The 18,347-nt window shown below is 43.6% G+C and overlaps 1 protein-coding gene across 14 annotated transcripts in view; it reads left to right on the forward strand.

Annotated features, from left to right (window-relative positions):
• The window catches only part of NAV2 (neuron navigator 2), a 773,425-nt gene that overhangs the window by 657,312 nt on the left and 97,766 nt on the right, over positions 1-18,347 (forward strand). The window contains exon 1 of one of the 14 annotated variants that reach the window (XM_009460076.5): positions 13,209-17,681. The exons of the other annotated variants lie outside the window; for them this stretch is intronic. Within the exon in view, the coding sequence (XP_009458351.1) occupies positions 17,656-17,681 (26 nt within the window). The 5' untranslated portion in view covers positions 13,209-17,655. Of the gene's footprint in view, positions 1-13,208; positions 17,682-18,347 lie in introns of those variants that run through there. 14 annotated transcript variants of the gene reach the window in all.

The raw sequence follows: 18,347 nt of genomic DNA on the forward strand, positions 1-18,347 counted from the left end.
AACTCCTGACCTCAGGTGATCCATCTGCCTCAGCCTCCCAAAGTGCTGGGATTATAGGCTTGAGCCACTGCACCCAGCCTAGTCATTCTTTAAAAAAAAGAAAAAAAAAAAAACGAGAAATGAGTCCTATCTATAATAAGACAGATTTTCAATAAGGAGAGGAATACAGGGACAGGGAATCAACATTTCTGTGCACTTCATTGTGCCAGGCAGTGAGCTGAATGCTCAAAGTATTTCATCTCACTTCACCCTTCAGAACTCCTGCAAGGCTGGTGTGTCCTTCACTTTTCATGCCAGAAAACTGAAATGAGGCTCAGAGAAGTGAACTTGCCTGAGGTCGGACAGCTGGGTAAGCTAGAATAATAGTAGAAGTAGTAATAGCAGCAGCAGCAGCTAACATGTATGTAGCATATACTGTGAGCCAGACACTTTACCTAAATTGACTCATTTAATCCTCATGACAACTCAGTGAGATTTCATCATTTTAAAGATGAGGGAACCAGCTGACTGCAGTGGCTCACGCCTGTAATCCCAGCATCTGAGAGGCCGAGGCGGGTGGATCACTTGAGGTCGGGAGTTCCAGACCCTGTTACTCCCTGTTCCTGGGAATATTCACTCAGAATCTGGAAAACTGTATATCCCTGACATTACAGAAGGGGTTCCTGCGTGAGGTGAGAAGGAGACAGAGAGGTGATCTTTCAAAGGTCTTTCAGTTGTATGATTCAGGGTGTCCAGGTTCCCATAGGGATCATTAGGGCTTGATTATAGACAAAGCAGACTGGGTATTGTATTCTGGAGATAAGGGCCTCCTCGGAAAGCCAGGTTCCCACAGGTCATGCCAGCCTGGGGGTGGTAGCAGAGGCACCAAAGATGTTTCTTCTGAAAAATGTTTAACCCATGCCTCCTTCTATTAAATATAAAAATTGTGGCCGAGTGCAGTGGCTCACACATGTAATCCCAGCACTTTGGGAGGCTGAGGTGGGTGGATCATGAGTCCAAGAGATCAAGACCATCCTGACCAACATGGTGAAACCCTGTCTCTACAAAAAATACAAAAATTAGCCAGGTGTGGTGGCAGGTGCCTATAATCCCAGCTACTTGAGAGGCTGAGGCAGGAGAATCAGTTGAACCCGGGAGGCGGAGGTTGCAGTGAGCCAAGATCGCACCATTGCACTCCAGCCTGGGCGACAAGAGCAAAACTCCATCTCAAATAAATAAATAAATAAATAAATAAATAAATAAATAAATTAGCCAGGCATAGTGGCACATGCCTGCAGTCCTAGCTAGTCAAGTGGCTGAGATGGGAGGATCACTTGAGCCTGGGAGATTGAGGCTGCAGTGAGTTGTAATCATACCACTGCATTCCAGCCTGGGCAACAGAGTAAGACCCTATCTCAAAAAGAAAAACAACAGAGGACCAAGGTACAAAAATGCAAAATAATTTGCACATAATTGGTGGTAGAGCTGAGACTGGACCCTGGTTTCTGAAGATCATTTTCTTCTTTTTTTTTTTTCTTTGGAGACAGTGTCTCACTCTTGTCACCCAGGCTGGAGTACAGTAGCACAATCTCAGCTCACTGCAACCTCCGCCTCCCAGGCTCAAACAATCCTCCCACCTCAGCCTCCAGAGTAGTTGGGACTACAGGTATGCACCACCATGCCCGGCTAATTTTTGTTTTTTTTGTAGAGACAGGGTTTCACCATGTCATCCAGTCTGGTCTTGAACTTCTGGACTCCACGGCTTTGGCCTCTCAAAAGTGTTAGGATTACAGACTTGAGCCACTGTGCCCAGCCCATTTTTAGTAAGGGCTTTATTGGTGTAGTAAGGACTCCATAGGACTTTCTGAAACAGAAGAATTAGGTGATTAAGTAAAATGGTGGCACTGCTCTCTCTAACAGTTTTGAAAATGAGACTCTGTTCATATGCCCAGGATGTGTGAACAGAATTTTTCCTGGAGGTGCAGGGCAAGTTTGAGAGGACCTTTGAGTGGCCTTGGGGCTTTGCCTCATCTCTCCACATTGATTGGGTTGGCAGTATTTTCACTGAAGAAACTGATCTGCTTTTCTGTGGAGTGAAATGACAGGTTAGAAAGGCTCTCAAAGTCTAAATTTAGCCAGCACAGTGTATTCATGTGCTGTTTTGCACCCGGGTCACCAGGAGAAGATAGATTTGACAGGTTGGCTGGGGGACAAAAGCCAGCCCTTGAAGAAATCAGTTCTCCTTTGAAAGGTAAGTCAGACTAATTATTTTTCTCTATCAAGCCTGGTGTGTGAGCCCATTGATCAGCAGCTGCGATGGGAGAATGGAGTGGTGGTACTAGGAGGCACAACTGCCACCACTGTGGGGCTTCAGCTGTAATCATCTTCCAAGATCAGCCAGTGGTACAGTAACTGCCTGCTATCCCCAGCCACACACTTTAGATCCTTTGCTTTATGATGCTGTTTTGGATTTGTAAAAACATTTTATGTTCACAAAAACAAAAAATATTTTTATAGAAGAGAACGTTATCATACTTTACCCCTTGTAGAAATCTTGTGAGACTGGTCATTGAGAGAGCTTTGTTTTATAGAGCAAAGTTGCAGAAACCAAATATTTCAGAACTGTCAGCCTGTGTATTTTAAGTTTAAATCAGTCCAGGCACGGTGGCTTATGCCTGTAATCCCAGCACTTTGGGAGGCCAAGGCGGGCAGATCACCTGAGGTCAGGAGTTCAAGACCGGCCTGGCCAACATGGTGAAACCCCATCTCTACTAAAAACACAAAAATTAGCCAAGTGTGGTGGCGTGTGCCTGTAATCCCAGCTACTAGGGAGGCTGAGGCAGGAGAATCCGTGAGGCCGAGGTTGCAATGAGCCAAGATCGCACCACTGCACTCCAGCCTAGGTGAAAAAGTGAGACTCTCTCAAAAAAAAAGTTTAAATCAGTGTATGTGTATGAATGCCTGTCATCTTCTCTGTCTTTTCTCTATCACTTTGACTCTTTTCAGCTACTTCTTGAGGTCCAAAAACTTCCAGAGAGCTTTTCCTGCCCCCTAACAGCCAAACAGAGACTTCAGGGACACAGCAAACAAGCATGCTTGCCATCAGCATCTTAAGCTTGACCCTTAGGATAGAGGCTCAGATGAAAGTCATTCACACCAAAGCTGTGTCCAGGCAACAGCCAACAGACTTTGAAAAAAGACTTAACCAGTATAAGAGATGACTAAATTTAGACTTGTGTATTTCTTTTTCTGTTGCTTGTGTCTTTGATCCACTTGGCAGTTAAAAATTGAAGTTCCTCAGACCTTTTTTTTTTCCGCCTGCTTGTTTTGCTAGATAAACCGTTTGCACAGAGTGGTGTGTGTGCTTGCACATGCTTAATTTCCCTGGCATCTGATAAATGTTTTGAAATAGGATAATGCTGGAAACATTTTTTATTACTTTAAATTGCTTTGCTTAAATAGAATTGATTCTTTTCCTCGACTGCTGTATTGTTGCTGCTTTTGTTTTTAAATGAATAAGATCACTCTAACTACGTTTCCTTCTTATTAGTCCCATCGTGTTCAACCATCACTTCCTGTAGTGCTTACTGGCAAATGAGACTTCCCATCCTCACGTGGCTACACAGGCATCAGTGAGACCTCTCTGACCTTGGGCTAGGAATTTGGAATTCCTAGTCTGTAACGGGGAGAGATGAAGGTGCAAGACAAAAAAGCATAGGTTGGAGGTTGGAGGTCTGAGGTTTAACCTTGGATCTATCCCTAAACTCTGTGACCTCAAGCAAGGTACTTTTCCCCCTGAGCTTACTTACTCAAATTCGGATTTGAGTCAAATGGCCCCTAATTTTCTTTTCAGTTGTGAGCGTCTAGAGTAACTTCAGTTTACTAGATAACCAACCCTGTATAAAATTTGAGATTTGATTATCCAAAATGAAGTGCATGAAGGCAGGTGCTCGTTGAACTCAATGGTGTCTGAACGAGCTCTAGAACCTGTGACAAATGAGCTGTGAGATAGTGTTATGATTTACAGCTTTCCATGGGGTGGACATCATAATTTTTAAAACGCTGACTTTGTCAGAGAAATTAGATAAAATGCAAACAGCGCCGTGAGATTTCTGAATTGGGAAGCAGAGCTGGAGTAATTTTCCTTTGGTACGTCTGCATCTCTGCTACCCATGGCTTTTCCAAAAGCAGCAAATGCCTGTCTATGAGCTTCCGATCCCCCTTGGATAAAGTTCAAACTGTTACCGGGCTTACTATGAGATCTGACTCCTGCTATTCTTCCCCTCCTTCTCCTCTCTTCAACCACACTGAATTACTTGCTTCCCCCACGCCCCAAACCATCCTTTTTCTTGCCTTCCAATCTTTGCAGAGACATTCTCTTCATCCTCACCCCATCCCTTCAGGGCTCACGTTAAATGTCACCTCCTCCAGGAAGCCTTCTCTACCCCACACCAAAGACCAGATTGGGTGTCCCTCCTATTTGCTCCCATGATAGCCTGAACTTTTCCTTATCATAGTACCAAATACATCCTATTTTAAATGTCTGCTACTAGCCTGTCACCTCATCTATACTGTAAGCATCTTGAGGGCAAGAACCTATCTTGTTCACCAGTGTTTCCTCATTACCCAAGCCAAATGAGGAAACTGCTCAGACAGATAGACTAGCTCCAGTCTGTATAGCTCAGCTTATTAGTGAAGCCAGAATTCACTCCCAAGCCTGCTTCTCTCAAACCCCACCCCCTTCCATTCTGTAAGACTTCTCATCCTGACCCATCTTTCCCCTAATTGTGAAGATGTCTTTTTTCTTGAGATGCCTTCTATGATCTCATAAGAAGGACTGGGGGAAAATGGAATTTGTTTTGCAGACCTTTGATTTAGAGACTCATTTACAAGATTGTCTGCTCCCGTGGATCAGGACTGCAAAGGAGAACACTTAGGTCAATTGGCTTAAATGGCACTGTGTCTGCTGTGCAAATAGGGGCTTAATAATTGTGAGTCTCCTTTTCTCCCTGGAGTTTGACATACTGTCCCATCCAGATGCATTTGTGAGATAAGCGTGACAGCCCCCCACCACCTTTTTTTTAATTTGCGAATTTTGAAATTCAAACACGCCTCTCTGTCTCTTGGATTCCAACAGCTTTAAATGTCCTTGGATTTTTTAGAAAGCACCCAAGTCTATAATATATGTGCAGCTGTGGCTTTTATCAAAATGTAGACATGCCTCTCATTACTGCTAATTGCAGTTCTACCACCGGGTGATCTGGGCTCAAACCTCCTAGTTCTGTGACTGGTTATCTATTTTATAGCATTGGCTACTTAAGATACATTACAGTGTCTTCCAGGCAGCTGCTCTTTAGGTAAATTAATACCTGGGGGTCTTTTTCCTTCTCTAGGAAACTTTAAGTACTGTAACAGGCTTTCATTTAAGCCTGTGCAAGGCTTATTTCACCAGATTGCTATTTAGAAGTTCTAACAAAACACCTTTATGAATAGCGACTGTAATACCCTTAATCCGCTAAACTTCCTGACATTTTAAACTAAGTGGATAGCTAGGAATGAAATCAGGCTTTCCCATCTCTCTAGTCTCTTCCTCTCCGCAGGCCTGCCTATGCATCTTCAGGATCAAGGTGCTGGGGTGCAAATTCTTTCTTGCTGTTAGGCCATCAAACTAGCAAAGACGAGGAAACACAATGCACTTTCTTCAGACTCCAGGTTTTGTAATTACCTGGCCTGACCCATAGCTTTTTTTAAAAAATGAGTTTTGGTGAGGTTTCTGTTTCTGATAAAAGATTGGGATTTAAAAATATTAAATGTGATTTTCTTGTTTTTTTTTTTAGCCTATGTTTAATTTTGGAAAAAATATTGAAAATGCAGATAAGCAAACAATAGGGATAAAAGAAAAAGGTTGTAATGTTATATGACACAGAGAAATCTATCGTTAACACCGTGGTGCTTTCCAGGTGTTTTTTGTTCATGTAACCACTTAGACATTTTGTTTTTTGAAAGACCAAACATGTCTTGAATACTTGCTTGCAATGAGTCACACACTAGTTTAAATTCTTTACATGTATTGATTCATTTGGTGTTTACAACACCTCTGGGAGTAAGAACTCATTGTACAGGTGATGAAACAGACACACATCGCTTAAGCAACGTGTCCAAAGTCACACAGCTAAAAGTGACAGAGCCAGGATTTGTAGCTAGACAGTGTGACTCTATAGTCTTTAATTTTAATTACATTATACAGCCTCTAAAAAATGAGAGATGTTTTATAATCTAATTTTGTAATTGTGTAGTACAGCATGAGCATTTTTCTTTATCAGGATTCATTAACATCATTCTTAATGGTCACACACAGGATTCCATTCTACGTGGAGGAGACATAATTTGATTAACTCTCTTCCTACTGGTGAATATTTAGGGTATTTCACTTCTTTTGTTCTTATAAACAAAAATGCAAAGACCATTCTTGGACCTAATGTATGCACACTAGTGAGGGCTGCCAATAAAGCTTGTATTCTATATTTCCCTTATAATTCTGACATTTGTGTGTGCAGATGATGCCCTTGAGGCACTACAGAGGAGCATAGTCTCGAGTATCTTCTGGCAGTGGTGATGGGGCTACCCTGAACCATTCACATACTTTTTCTATCCATACTCCATTGTTCCTGGTACGGTGTTTGGAAGAAAGTTGGCTGAAGAATGGAGTTTCTGTCTAGGTCCAGCTAGCTCCCTGCAGCTGAACCTACACATATAGCATCAGTTTACATTGTGCTCTGAATTGAATGAGAACATTTATCTTTCTCTCTAAACTTAAGCAAAAATATAGAACTTGAAACTATTAGGTTGGTGCAAAAGTAATTGTGGTTTTTGCCATTACTCTTAATTGTGAAAACTGCACTTACTTTTGCACCAACCTAATACCATGATGGTGCCTACTGATAGAATCACCCACTCATGGCCGGGCACAGTGGCTCAAGCCTGTAATCCCAGAACTTTGGGAGGCCGAGGCAGGTGGATCACCTGAATCAGGAGTTCAAGACTAGCCTGGCCAACATGGAGAAAAGCAATCTTTACTAAAAATACAAAAATTAGCCGGGCACAGTGACACACGCCTGTAATCCTAGCTACTCGGGAGGCTGAGGCAGAAGAATCACTTGAACCCAGGAGGCAGAGGTTGCAGTGAGCCAAGATCGTGCCACTGCACTCCAGCCTGGGCAACAAAGTGAGACTCCATCTCAAAAAAAATAAAAAGAAAGAAAGGGGGGAAAAGAGCGACCAGGGGATAGGGTTGTTGTCAATACACTCTTAATACTCAAACCAGTGAAGTGGCTGTCTGTAAAGTCAAGAAAATCATCCCCAATGTGCCAATTACCAGTCTCAAGGCAAAAATCCAGAGGTGATAAAGAGTAGTTTTAAGCATGGGCTTTGAAATCAGAAGCCTGGGGGCTTACCAGCAGTGTGGCCTTGGGCATCTTACTTAACTCACTGCTTCCCAGTTTCTTCATATAAACTTGGGATGATTATACATACTGCATAGGGAATGTCAGAAGGATAAAATAAGACCAGAAAATTTAGCACAGTAAACACCATGATAAGAACTCCATAAATGGGAGCTTAAGAAAGCCCCAGAAGGACACTGATTTATGAATAAGTTGGACCTGGGTCCAGATTTTGGCTTTAGCATTTTTTGGCTATGTGACCTTGAGCAACTTACTTAACCTCTCTGAGTTGTAGATCATCTGTATATGAGAGATAATAAAATCTATCATACTGGGATATTGTGAGTTTTGATACCAACATTGTATACAAAGTTAGTAGAGTCTCTGGCACACTGTTGGTTTTCAGAACCAATAGCAAAATTTGTAAGTACTTTCTGTGTGCCAGTCACTCTATTTAACTTCTCTTCTTCCATTCAAAACAGTTTTTCTCTTAGAGACTAATGGTCAAATGGAAGGAGTTTAATTCTTAACCAGTCTATAACTTTTTCAGCTAGCCTTCCCGCTAGGCAAATACCTAGAATGAGTTGGGCTCTTTGCCAAACTTTTTTTTTTTCCTTTCATTGTAGACAAGACTGTGGTTCAGAGGTTGGGAAAGGTTTTGTGAACCTATTTTATAGTCCCTATAAACTCAGAAGGGAAACAATGAAATACCAAAGCTAAGGTATAGAACAGGTTTTCTTACAAGAGAAATTACGACCTCATGGAGCTGTAGGAAGGGTTCTGCAGGAAAAGGTATTTACAGCATTTCATACAATGCCCGGTCCCTAGAAAGTCTGCAGTAAATTCAAGGTCTGTCCCCAGTAGGGGACAGATGGATCATGAGTCAAATTCACAAGGCAAATGAATTTTCTTTTGAGAAGGAATTCAGTGGGAGATCTAGGGGTATAGTTTTACAAAACCTTCATACTTGGAAGGTTCTTAGCGGACCTCTGGGGTGGCAGCCTGCTCAGTAAGCAGGAGAGTAATCTGAGAGCCACAGTCAGGAAGTGATTTGGCCAAAGTCAATGTGGTGACAGATGTAGGGGCTCAGCCCCAAGCTTCTGTTCTGTTCCAGTGTTCTCTCCTCTGCCCTGCAGCGCATCCTACAACATGAGGGCTGCATGACCGGGGCCAGTGGGAAAACTTTGGGTGCAGGAAGTGGAGTGAGATCAGAGTCCCCAACTGTTGGCTTAAGTCGCAGTCTGCCTAGGGGCTGCCAATGATGAGCACCTACAAGTTTCCTCTCCAATCCCTTCCTTCTCCCCGATTACACTTCCCCCTCCTCACCCCAGCCACCTGTCCCTCTCCCTCATTATCACCCTGTGGTAGACACAGTCAAGGATGTCCTTGGAGCCGGACTCCCATTGGAAAAAGCCAAAGAGTAGCACTGAAACATTTTTTTCATTCCCCATCCATCTTAATAGAGATAATAGTGCAGCTGCAAAAATAAACATTTGAACTCTCTCTGTGCCCCTACAGCACCCTTAATAAAATATAGATCCTCAAAGCCCATCATGTTCTTTTAAATCTCCTTTAATTTTCTGTTTAAAAGACCATGGCTAGGTGTATTTGGTCATGTCTGTAATATTCCAGCACTTTGGGAGGCCGGGGTGAGAGGATTGCTTGAGGCCAGGAATTCAAAACCCACCTGGGCAACAAAGCAAGACCCTGCCTCTACAAAAAATTTTAAAAGTTAGCCAGGCATAGGCCATGTGCAGTGGCTCATGCCTGTATTCCCAGCCCTTTCGGAGGCCAAGGCAGGCGGATCACCTGAGGTCAGGAGTTCAAGACCAGCCTGGACAACATGGCGAAACCCTCTCTCTACTAAAAATACAAAAATTAGCTGTGTGTGGTGGTGCATACCTGTAGTCGCAGCTACTTGGGAGGCTGAGGCAGGAGACTCACTTGAACCCGGGAGGCAGAGATTGCAGTTTGCCGAGATCACGCCACTGCACTCCAGCCTGGGTGACACAGCAAGACTTCATCTCAAAAATAAATAAATAAATATAAATATAAATAAAAATTAGAGGCATGATGGCACATGCCAGTAGTCCCAGCTACTGGGGAGGCTGAGGCGGGAGGATTGCTTGAGCCCAGGAGTTTAAAGTTTCAAGGAGCTGAGATTGTGTCACTGCACTCCTGCTGGGCAATAGTGAAACACTGTCTCAAAAAAGGTAGTTAATTAATAAATAAAAGACCCAATTGCCACATGGATTTGCTTCTTTGGGTTTTTTTCCTGTTTTACTCTAAATAACCAGATTTATGCTCATGACCAAATAGGCAAGATAGCCTCACTTCATACTGTTCCCTGAAATACGTGTCGAGCATTGCCATCTGCTGCTACTCCTTATGGCCTTGGAGACAATGACACAGAAATTTTTGTGGCTGTTGTTCTTAGCCAGGGATGTGTGGGATGGGGTTTTATGGGGTAATCTAGGTTTTGCTATTTAGAAAGCTACATCTAGGGTCAAGTTTCAAGATTTTCACCAAAATTGTCAACTTTCACCATTGCACAGCATTCCTATACAGGCAGCCTGAGTACAGATTTTTCTGACTTTGTGGACAATAATTTCCTTCTCTTCTTCCCTATAATATGTCCTCACAGTTTACTATTTCTTTTTTTCTTTCATGGCATATCTCATGGATTGCGGTTAAATGTATTTGTTTTTTATTTGACTGCTTGGTACCCCCACATACACCCAATTATAAGCTCCACGAGGGGGTAGAGAGAGACATCTTCTCTTTGACATACCACTGTTTCCCCAGCACAATGCCTGGCACACAAAAGTCAATATCCAGCTGATATTTTAAAGAGAACAATCACTGCAAATATAGGAGGAGCGACTATAGTGTGGAATTTGGTAAATGACTGTATCTCAATTGGACCAAACCCAAAAGTATTAGAAGGAGCTGAAGGACTGTGGGATAACCTGTGAATGGCCCTGGCCCACTAAGTGTCTTAGTGTCATCTGTTGGCATAGTGACCTGGAGGTGTTCACTCCTCTAATGCCGTGTCACGGAAATCAAACAGGATTTGGCTCCAGTCTGTCGCTTGGCAGTTGTATGACTACGAGCAAATCATCTAAATTCTCTGAGCCCCGGTTTCTTTTTCATAACATGGGGATAATAAAGCGTGTTAGAACAGTTCTTAGAATTAAATGAGATGAGATGTGTAGGCAGTAAAGCTTATAAAGTTTAATTATCGTTATTGTTGGGAGTAACTTCGACCTCTTATGTCCTTTACTGGAAATGCTGCCATTTTGGAGTTGATATAGCCGATTGGCACCCTTCCAGAAAAGACATCCCTGATGTTGGACTGAGGGTGGAAAGTCTGGATTTGTGAGTTGAGGCTGAAGATGCTGGCACCCACATGGTCCTGTTCCTTAGCTGTCTTTAAGGTTTTGTTAACAATCCGCTGGTTTCAGATTTAGAATGGGAAGGGCATAAGCATGGATAACAGATTGGATACTGTTCCTGCTGAATGAAATCTTTTGTTTAGAGATTAAGGAATATGTGTGCTTTTACATGTGAGTACTCACAAATGTGGAGTCCAGACAATCTCAACAATTAACCAACAAAAGGTAACAGAAACTGCAGCTCTATAAGATAAAATATTTGAAGCTGAAAGGCAGCTCATTCTGTTTTTGTAATATAATTGGAGCACAGTATCACCACTTCACTGGAAACAGTAGGGAGGGAGGGATCCACAATCTGGGTAAATGCAAAGAGTGAGGTCCTGCTTCCCTGGACCCAGTGGAAATAGAGATTCTGCATAAGAACATGAATAGGGCCAGGCGCAGTGACTCACGCCTGTAATTCCAGCACCTTGGGAGGCCAAGGAAGGCAGATTGCCTGACCTCAGGAGTTCAAGACCAACCTGGCCCACATGGCAAAACCCTGTCTACTAAAATACAAAAAAAAAAAAAAAAAAAAAAAAAATTAGCCAGGTGCGGTGGCGCACACCCGTGGTGCCAGCTACTCAGGAGGCTGAGGCATGAGAATTGCATGAACCTGGGAGGTGGAGGTTGCAGTGAGCTGAGATCGTGCCACTGCACTCCAGCCTAAACAACAGAGCAAGACTCTGTCTCCAAAAAATAAAAATAGAAAAGAAAAGAAAAAGAACATTAACAGGAAGGGAGGCCCTCTTGCTTATCCTTTAGGTCCTAATTCCCAGAAAAGAATAGAGGAAGTGGAAAAGGAATGGGGGGAGATGCAGAGGCACACTGACTACCTTTCAAAGCTCTTTATTGATACTTTTCTAGGATCAGTTGTTATTAATGGTTTGAGAGTTCTCCAGAGGATAGTCTTTCTTTTCCACTAATGTCCCCACACCCACTTACTAAGCTTCAAACATAGTAACCACCTTTCAGCCCCTCCAGCACACCCAGACTCTCCCTCTGGTCTCTGCACTTGATGCGTCCCCCTTCCACTCCCCAACCCCTTCGTCTGGAACACCTGGCTTTCTCCTTCTGATGGCTGCTTGGTGCCCTCTCATCTTTCATGTCTTCCTTTAAATGTCACTTCCTGGGAATGGCCTGTCCCTACCACGCTATTTAAAGTAAGTGCTTCCTGTGTGACTCTCTTTCACAGCACCCTGTTTATTTCTGCCATCACTTTCCCCGTAACATCCATAATGATTTTGCTTGTTTGTCTCCTCCATGTAAAGAGCTCTGTCAGGACTGGGGCATTTCCTTTTCCTCCGCCTTATATTCTCAGTGTCCAGTCTAGTATCTGGCAAAGGTTTTGCATTGACTATTTGTTGAATGTTGTTCATTTTCTACCCCAAAGCTGCCTAGTTTCCTATAATTCTTGTTGAAAATAATAAACTCCCTAGTATTAACTGCTGTACTTCAAAATCTTTGCTAAAGACTCTCCTTCCCACTGCCTGTTGCAGATCACACCCAGTAAAATTCCACACCAGGCAATGCGATGTGTGTCACATGTTTTAATGTGTCCCATACACACAGATCCTCTTTTAAACCTTTCTGTTTTCCTTCTTGTTCATTCATCCAGGAGAGCTTTCCTTCCTCCCTCCCTCCCTTCCCTTCCTCTCTTTGTTCTGTTACTAGCAAGCAAGAAGAAAGCCACTGAATTGAGTATAATACTGATTCCCAAATTAAGGAAACAAAAAGTCAGTATAAAAGTGAAACTGCCAGGTGTGGTGGCTCACTCCTGTAATCCCAGCACTTTGGGAGGCCAAGGCAGGCAGATCACTTGAGATCAGGAGTTTGAGACCAGCCTGGCCAACATGATGAAACTCAGTCTCTACTAAAAATACAAAAATTAACCAGGAATGGTGGTGCATGCCTGTAGTCCCAGCTGTTCGGGAGGCTGAGGCATGAGAATCGCTTGAACCCGGGAGGTGGAGGTTGCAGTGAGCTGAGATCGGCCCACTGCACTCCAGCCTGGGCAACAGAGTGAGATTCCATCTCCAAAAAAAAAAAAAAAAAAAAAAAGTGAAACTAAAGTGGTATTACAAAACTCAGAAGCAGCTGCGCTTAACCTGGGCTTTATGGACAGGATTCAGGGGATCAGTGAGTCCCTGGAAATTCTGTGTAAAATATTGTTTGTATATCTTTTTTCTTATGGAGAGACGGGCCCCTAAGTGGGTCTGTGACCAAATAAAACCATTGAACTAAAGTCCTTGGAAGTACTACACAGTCCCCAGGAGACTGCATGGAATAATCAGTTCCATTTTGTCCTCCTATGCTTGGTTGATCCAGGACCACATCAGCAGTGATCTAGGCACTGGGAGGATATGGCTCAGAACAAAGGCAAACGGTACACCTGTGCTCGAGGAGCTCCCTGTGTTGAGGGAAAGACAGACTGTTGAAAGACAATGTGTTGACTGGTTGATGCCATGAAGAAAATCATATGGTGGAATGGAATTGGGCCAGGGTCTAAGAGGAAATCCCTGAGGAGGTGCCGTTTCAACCAACATCTGACCCGTGAGAAGTGGGCCGCCAGTGGGAGACATGGGGAGGAGCATTCCAGAAAGGAGGCACAGTGCGAGGGCCTAGGAAGTGGGAAGAAGCTTGGTGCATTTGTGGGTCCTGTCTTTGGACGTAATGAAGAGGAGAAGCCAGATCACATCAGGGCTTCTAGGCCAAGGGAACAAATTTGAATTTTATTCTAAGTTCCCTGGGAAGCTATCAGTGGGCTTTAAGCAGGAATGTGACAGAATCTGCTGTACACTGGAGAAAGATTGCTGCCCCTGGGGTGTGTAGGATGGAGCCTAGCAAGGCATGAGGGAAGGCTGAGCGACCCGGGAGGTGGCTGTTGTAGGAAAGAGATGATGGCATCTTGGTCCAAGGTTATCTTATTGCAGATGTTCAGTAGTGATTGGGTTCAAGGTATATTTGGGGACTCTAGGCAAAAGGCCTTCTTAATGGATTACATGAGAGGCAAGAAGGAAGGAGAGAATTAGGACTGTTAATGTAGAGTCATACTCTGAGATACAGAAGACTTTGGGAGTGGGGGTGCAGACACATTGGAAGTTGGGAGCAATAGTTTTGAGTAAGGTAAATTTGATTTCAGATGTGTTGGGTACACAAAGGGGCCAGGCTAGAGATTACAGACTTTAGAGTTGTCTGCCTGCACCTAGTATTTGAAGCCATGGATGAGATCACCCAGGAAAAGAAGTTAGTTAGAAGTGGTAGTTATAACTTAGTTAGAAGTTAGTGAGAAGTTATAGTTAGAGAAGAGGAGGGGTCCAGGGATGGAGGCCCTGGAGTTCTGGAGAGGTGAAGAGGAGGGTGAGCCTAGGAGATTGAGAAGCGCAGTTAGGGAGGTAGGAACCAGGTACAGATGACAGTATGGAAACCCGGGATGAGGCCCACTCAAGAAGGGAGAATCTGTCGATGCTACCTGCTGCTGAAAACTCAAGTAGGGTAAGGACAGAGAGTTGACCATTGGCTTTGGCAAGGAGGAAGCCATTGATGTTCTCAGGGAAAACAGAAAGTGGTCTCAGTGGAGTAGTGGGAACAAACATCTTGCCTGGTGGGTTGAAGGATCACGGAACATGAGAAGTACAGGAAAACACCTCAAAGGAGTGGAGGAGAATATGGGCATGAGGTAAAAAAAAAAAAAAAAAAAAAGTTTTTGTTTGATTTGATGAGATTAGTGATATATTTTTCAGCCTGCAGGGAAAAGCCAGGAAAGAGGGTTGAATATGTTGGAAGAAAAGGAACGAAGTGTCTTCACTAGCATTGTTTTCATAAAATACTCATTAGAAATAAGTGAACATCTTTTTAGATTTATCTTTGTGGTTTTCTGTTTTGTCTAATTATGTACTGTGTTCCAAGAATAAAGTTTTCTTCTACTCTTTGATACCTGAGTAGAGTTCATCAACTACATCTTGGTTTTATAGATGGCTCTGTGAGTAACCTGGAAACCTTAACATCACTGATAACATTGTTTCTATGGAGAAAAGTGTTATGAGTTCTGGGAGCCCTTTGGAATTTGGCCTGTTTAGAAGCAAGGGTCAAAAATGACAGAGCAATCCTGGCTCTTGAAAAGCGCCAAAGGGCATCTGCCCTCATGGAGTTGGTTTACTTTCCCTTTTCCTCTCTCGTTGCCTGGGTCTCCCTTATCCCTGCTAATTATTATCTTTCAAACCATGAGAAAACCCTGACTCAATTAGAACCTGTAGCTGCAAATAATTCAGAGCCTCTAACATGAAAGGTGTGATTCTTTTAACCACAGAAAGAAAACTAAGACCTCCTTAAAGCACTATGTCTCCTACAATAAACTCACCCCTGTAAAAATCATGTGTAATCAAAACGATATGTTTAGTGTTGTACATTTACATGAACTTTTATAAAAAGAAGAAACTCCATCTATTAACCAGTATCCTCTCTCCCTCAGAGTAAAAGACAAGCTGCTTACGCTGACTTGCAGGGCCCCATTTAGGCACTCTCCTCTCTCACTGTACCCTTGGACTCTCTGGCCTGACCCCCTCCTCACCCCACTTTGGTTCACCACTCACTGCTCCAGCCACTCATTCTTGGAATGCATTGCAAGTCGTATACTATCTCAGGGCCTTTGCACTGACCATTTCCTCTCTTGAAAGTCCCTTATCCCCAGGTATTCAGATACCCAGCTCCCATACTTCTTTTAGATTTGTAATAAAAACCATGCCCTCAGCAGACCTGCCATAGCCAGCCCATGTAAAATTTCCCACACCCCACCTTGACAAATCACATCTTCTTCTTTACAATACGTTGTTCTCTCGAGCATTTATTGCTAATGTACTGTAAAATTTACATTTTGTCTCATTTATTTTATAGTTCTACCACTGAAGCTAAGTTCCATTAGAGTTGAGATTTTTGGTCTATTTTGTTGACTGCTTGTATCTTCTGCACTTAGAACAGCACTTGCCACATTGCAGATGCTTTATAAATATGGTAGTTGATGAATGAATAAATGAATAGATCAACATTTCCTAGCTTACCTTGATGACAAATCAGAATGTTTACCTATTATGTTTGCCTAGAGCGAGGAAACAATGGAAACTTTTTAGAGCGTGTGTGTGCATCTGTGCCCATGTGCCTGTGTGTCTCCATACACACAATCACCATCCCATTCCCAAGTTAACTCGGATGTTGGACAGATTCTCAAAGAAGTAATATCGTAAAGATACAGTCAGTTCCAGGGACAGCATAGAAGGTAAGGGGTGGTTTGAAGCATCCTTGTCAGCCAGAACTTGGGTCTGTCCCAACTTTTTTGTCTTAATAAATCTAGACACTACTCCTTCCCTCAAACTCACCCACTGCCCACCCCCACCTCTGCTTCCCACTCCCTACGGCAGATGCCTCAGCAGTATTTCAAGTGGACGAGGGCCCTGAAGGATGAGATGTGAATGATTAACTTTGGTTGGGACTCCTTCGAGATTACAATCTTTTTTTCATTCACCTGGGAATCACCACCAGACCCTCCTCTCCTCTTTGAGCAGATCTTTTATTCCCTCCCTTTTCAGTGGGGGAGGAATGGCTCTTCATTCCACTTTGAAAGCTTCTGTTTGCTGAGCAAATGCTGACCACACAGAGACCTCGCTTGGAGCCAGTTACTGCTTCCTTCCCTAACCATCCCCCAGGGCCACAACCCCCGCTCCCTGCTTCCACTGGAGAGGCCACCCTGGCCAGGGGGAGAGCCTTTCTTGGGGAAAGTCTTTGAAAGCTACCAGGAACCAACTGGTAGGATTTTTGGAGAGGGAGTCAGGGTTTTGGAGAACATCTTAATCCTTCGTTTTCAAATAAAGCTTGTGGCTATAACATAAGTTTGCTTTTGAGTTCTCAGTAGTAATACAGTTGTTCATTGTTCATAGCATCTGTTTACATAGTTCTTTCTGAGTGCCTTGATTACAGGTTTTAATAGGGATTAGTCCGTGCAACCCCTTCCCATCCCAGAGCTGGGACTCTCTCCCACCCACCTCCCCTTCCAGCCTCTGTACCATAATGTTTAATGTAGCCATGCCTAGACTGAGATTCTTTTTCTTTTGAAATAAGTAGCCTGCGGAATTAGTGCATATTTTTGTTGGCACTGCATCAAAATTGACATCACCGGAAATAATGTATGTGTGTCGTTGTTAACTGTACAAACAGGTATCATTTCCTTTTTAGGTTCAGAAATTCTCTCTGTAGGCTAATCATTTCAATCAAATGCTTTGCCTTCAGACGTCAATGGAATGAGCTAAGAAATGTTATAGTCAATGATTTTTGCATCATTAAAAGTAGCACTTAGGGCTGGAATGACTTTCTGCAATGTTTCTGTGCAGTCTGTGAGGATTTAAAGTAGTTTTTCATTCTTAGATTTTCTTCAATTTGACCCGCTGTTGCAAACTCCCCTGGGACCACATGGAGGGCCCTTCCATTCAGTGCTTTACGGTAATGGTTTCAGAGTTTGGTGTTAGCTTTTGCTTTGCTGAAACTTTTCACAGCTGACTTGATACCAGCACTGAGGCCTGACCTCTCAATCCTTCAGCACTTCAGAGGTTAATTTTGTTGGGGGATCGGATTTCTTTCCTGGCCTGGGGAATGGTGATCCCTGCTAGCTAGTCCTTTAGTTACAGAGTTGCTGGGTGCCTGGGATTCCCTGGCCCAGTGTGGGCTGGCTCAGCTGGCTAAAGGACTTGCCATCCTGTGAGATTCATTCAGCTTCTTTGTCCGCTGTTCTCCAAGGGCCGCAATGTAGTGAAATGCTCTGGCCTAGGAACCTTACAAGGTAGGACGATTTTCTAAAATTTCTGGGGCCAGGGGGTGGGTGTGGTGCATGTACTGCCTTGTCTTCCTTGGCCGGTATTGAAAAGCCTGGTGGAGCAGCCTGTGGTGCAGCTGCCTAAATCACTGTGAGCTATGTGGTGGTGTGTGAGTGGGGGCGGGAGGGGGCGGGGGGCAAGGTTGCTGGTCAGGAAATTCACCTCTTCTCCTCTTCCGCCCCCATTGATTCTAACCTTGATGGTTTCAGAGGAAACTGGGGCATTACCCGAATGTCCTGGGTCCACCTAGACATTTGGGTAATGTCAATATTTTCCAAACCGTCTTATCAAATTAGGCTGCTGAGCCTGAAAATCTGGGTGTTGATCACCTAGCTGTCTTAAGTCGTTATTCCGGACTTTTCAGCTGGTGGGGGCAGTACAGAGGGGTGAGCCGGAAAAAGGCAGTGTGGCCCCAAGCAAGGGCTGCTTGTGGTTCAGAGGGCCCTGATTAAAAAGACTTGCAGTTGGAGGTTTTGTTTGGAATTTAAGGATCCTGGTGAACTTGTGGTTGTGTTTATACAGCAAATTACTGGGTGTGTGTGTGTGTGTGTGTGTGTGTGTAAGTAAACTAGGCTCCAGGAGAGATGGCATGGGAGGTTTAAGCATAAGGACTTTTCTTGCTACCTTATGAC

Source organism: Pan troglodytes, chromosome 9, assembly GCF_028858775.2.
Source record: "Pan troglodytes isolate AG18354 chromosome 9, NHGRI_mPanTro3-v2.0_pri, whole genome shotgun sequence".
NCBI classification, from domain to species: Eukaryota; Metazoa; Chordata; class Mammalia; order Primates; family Hominidae; genus Pan; species Pan troglodytes.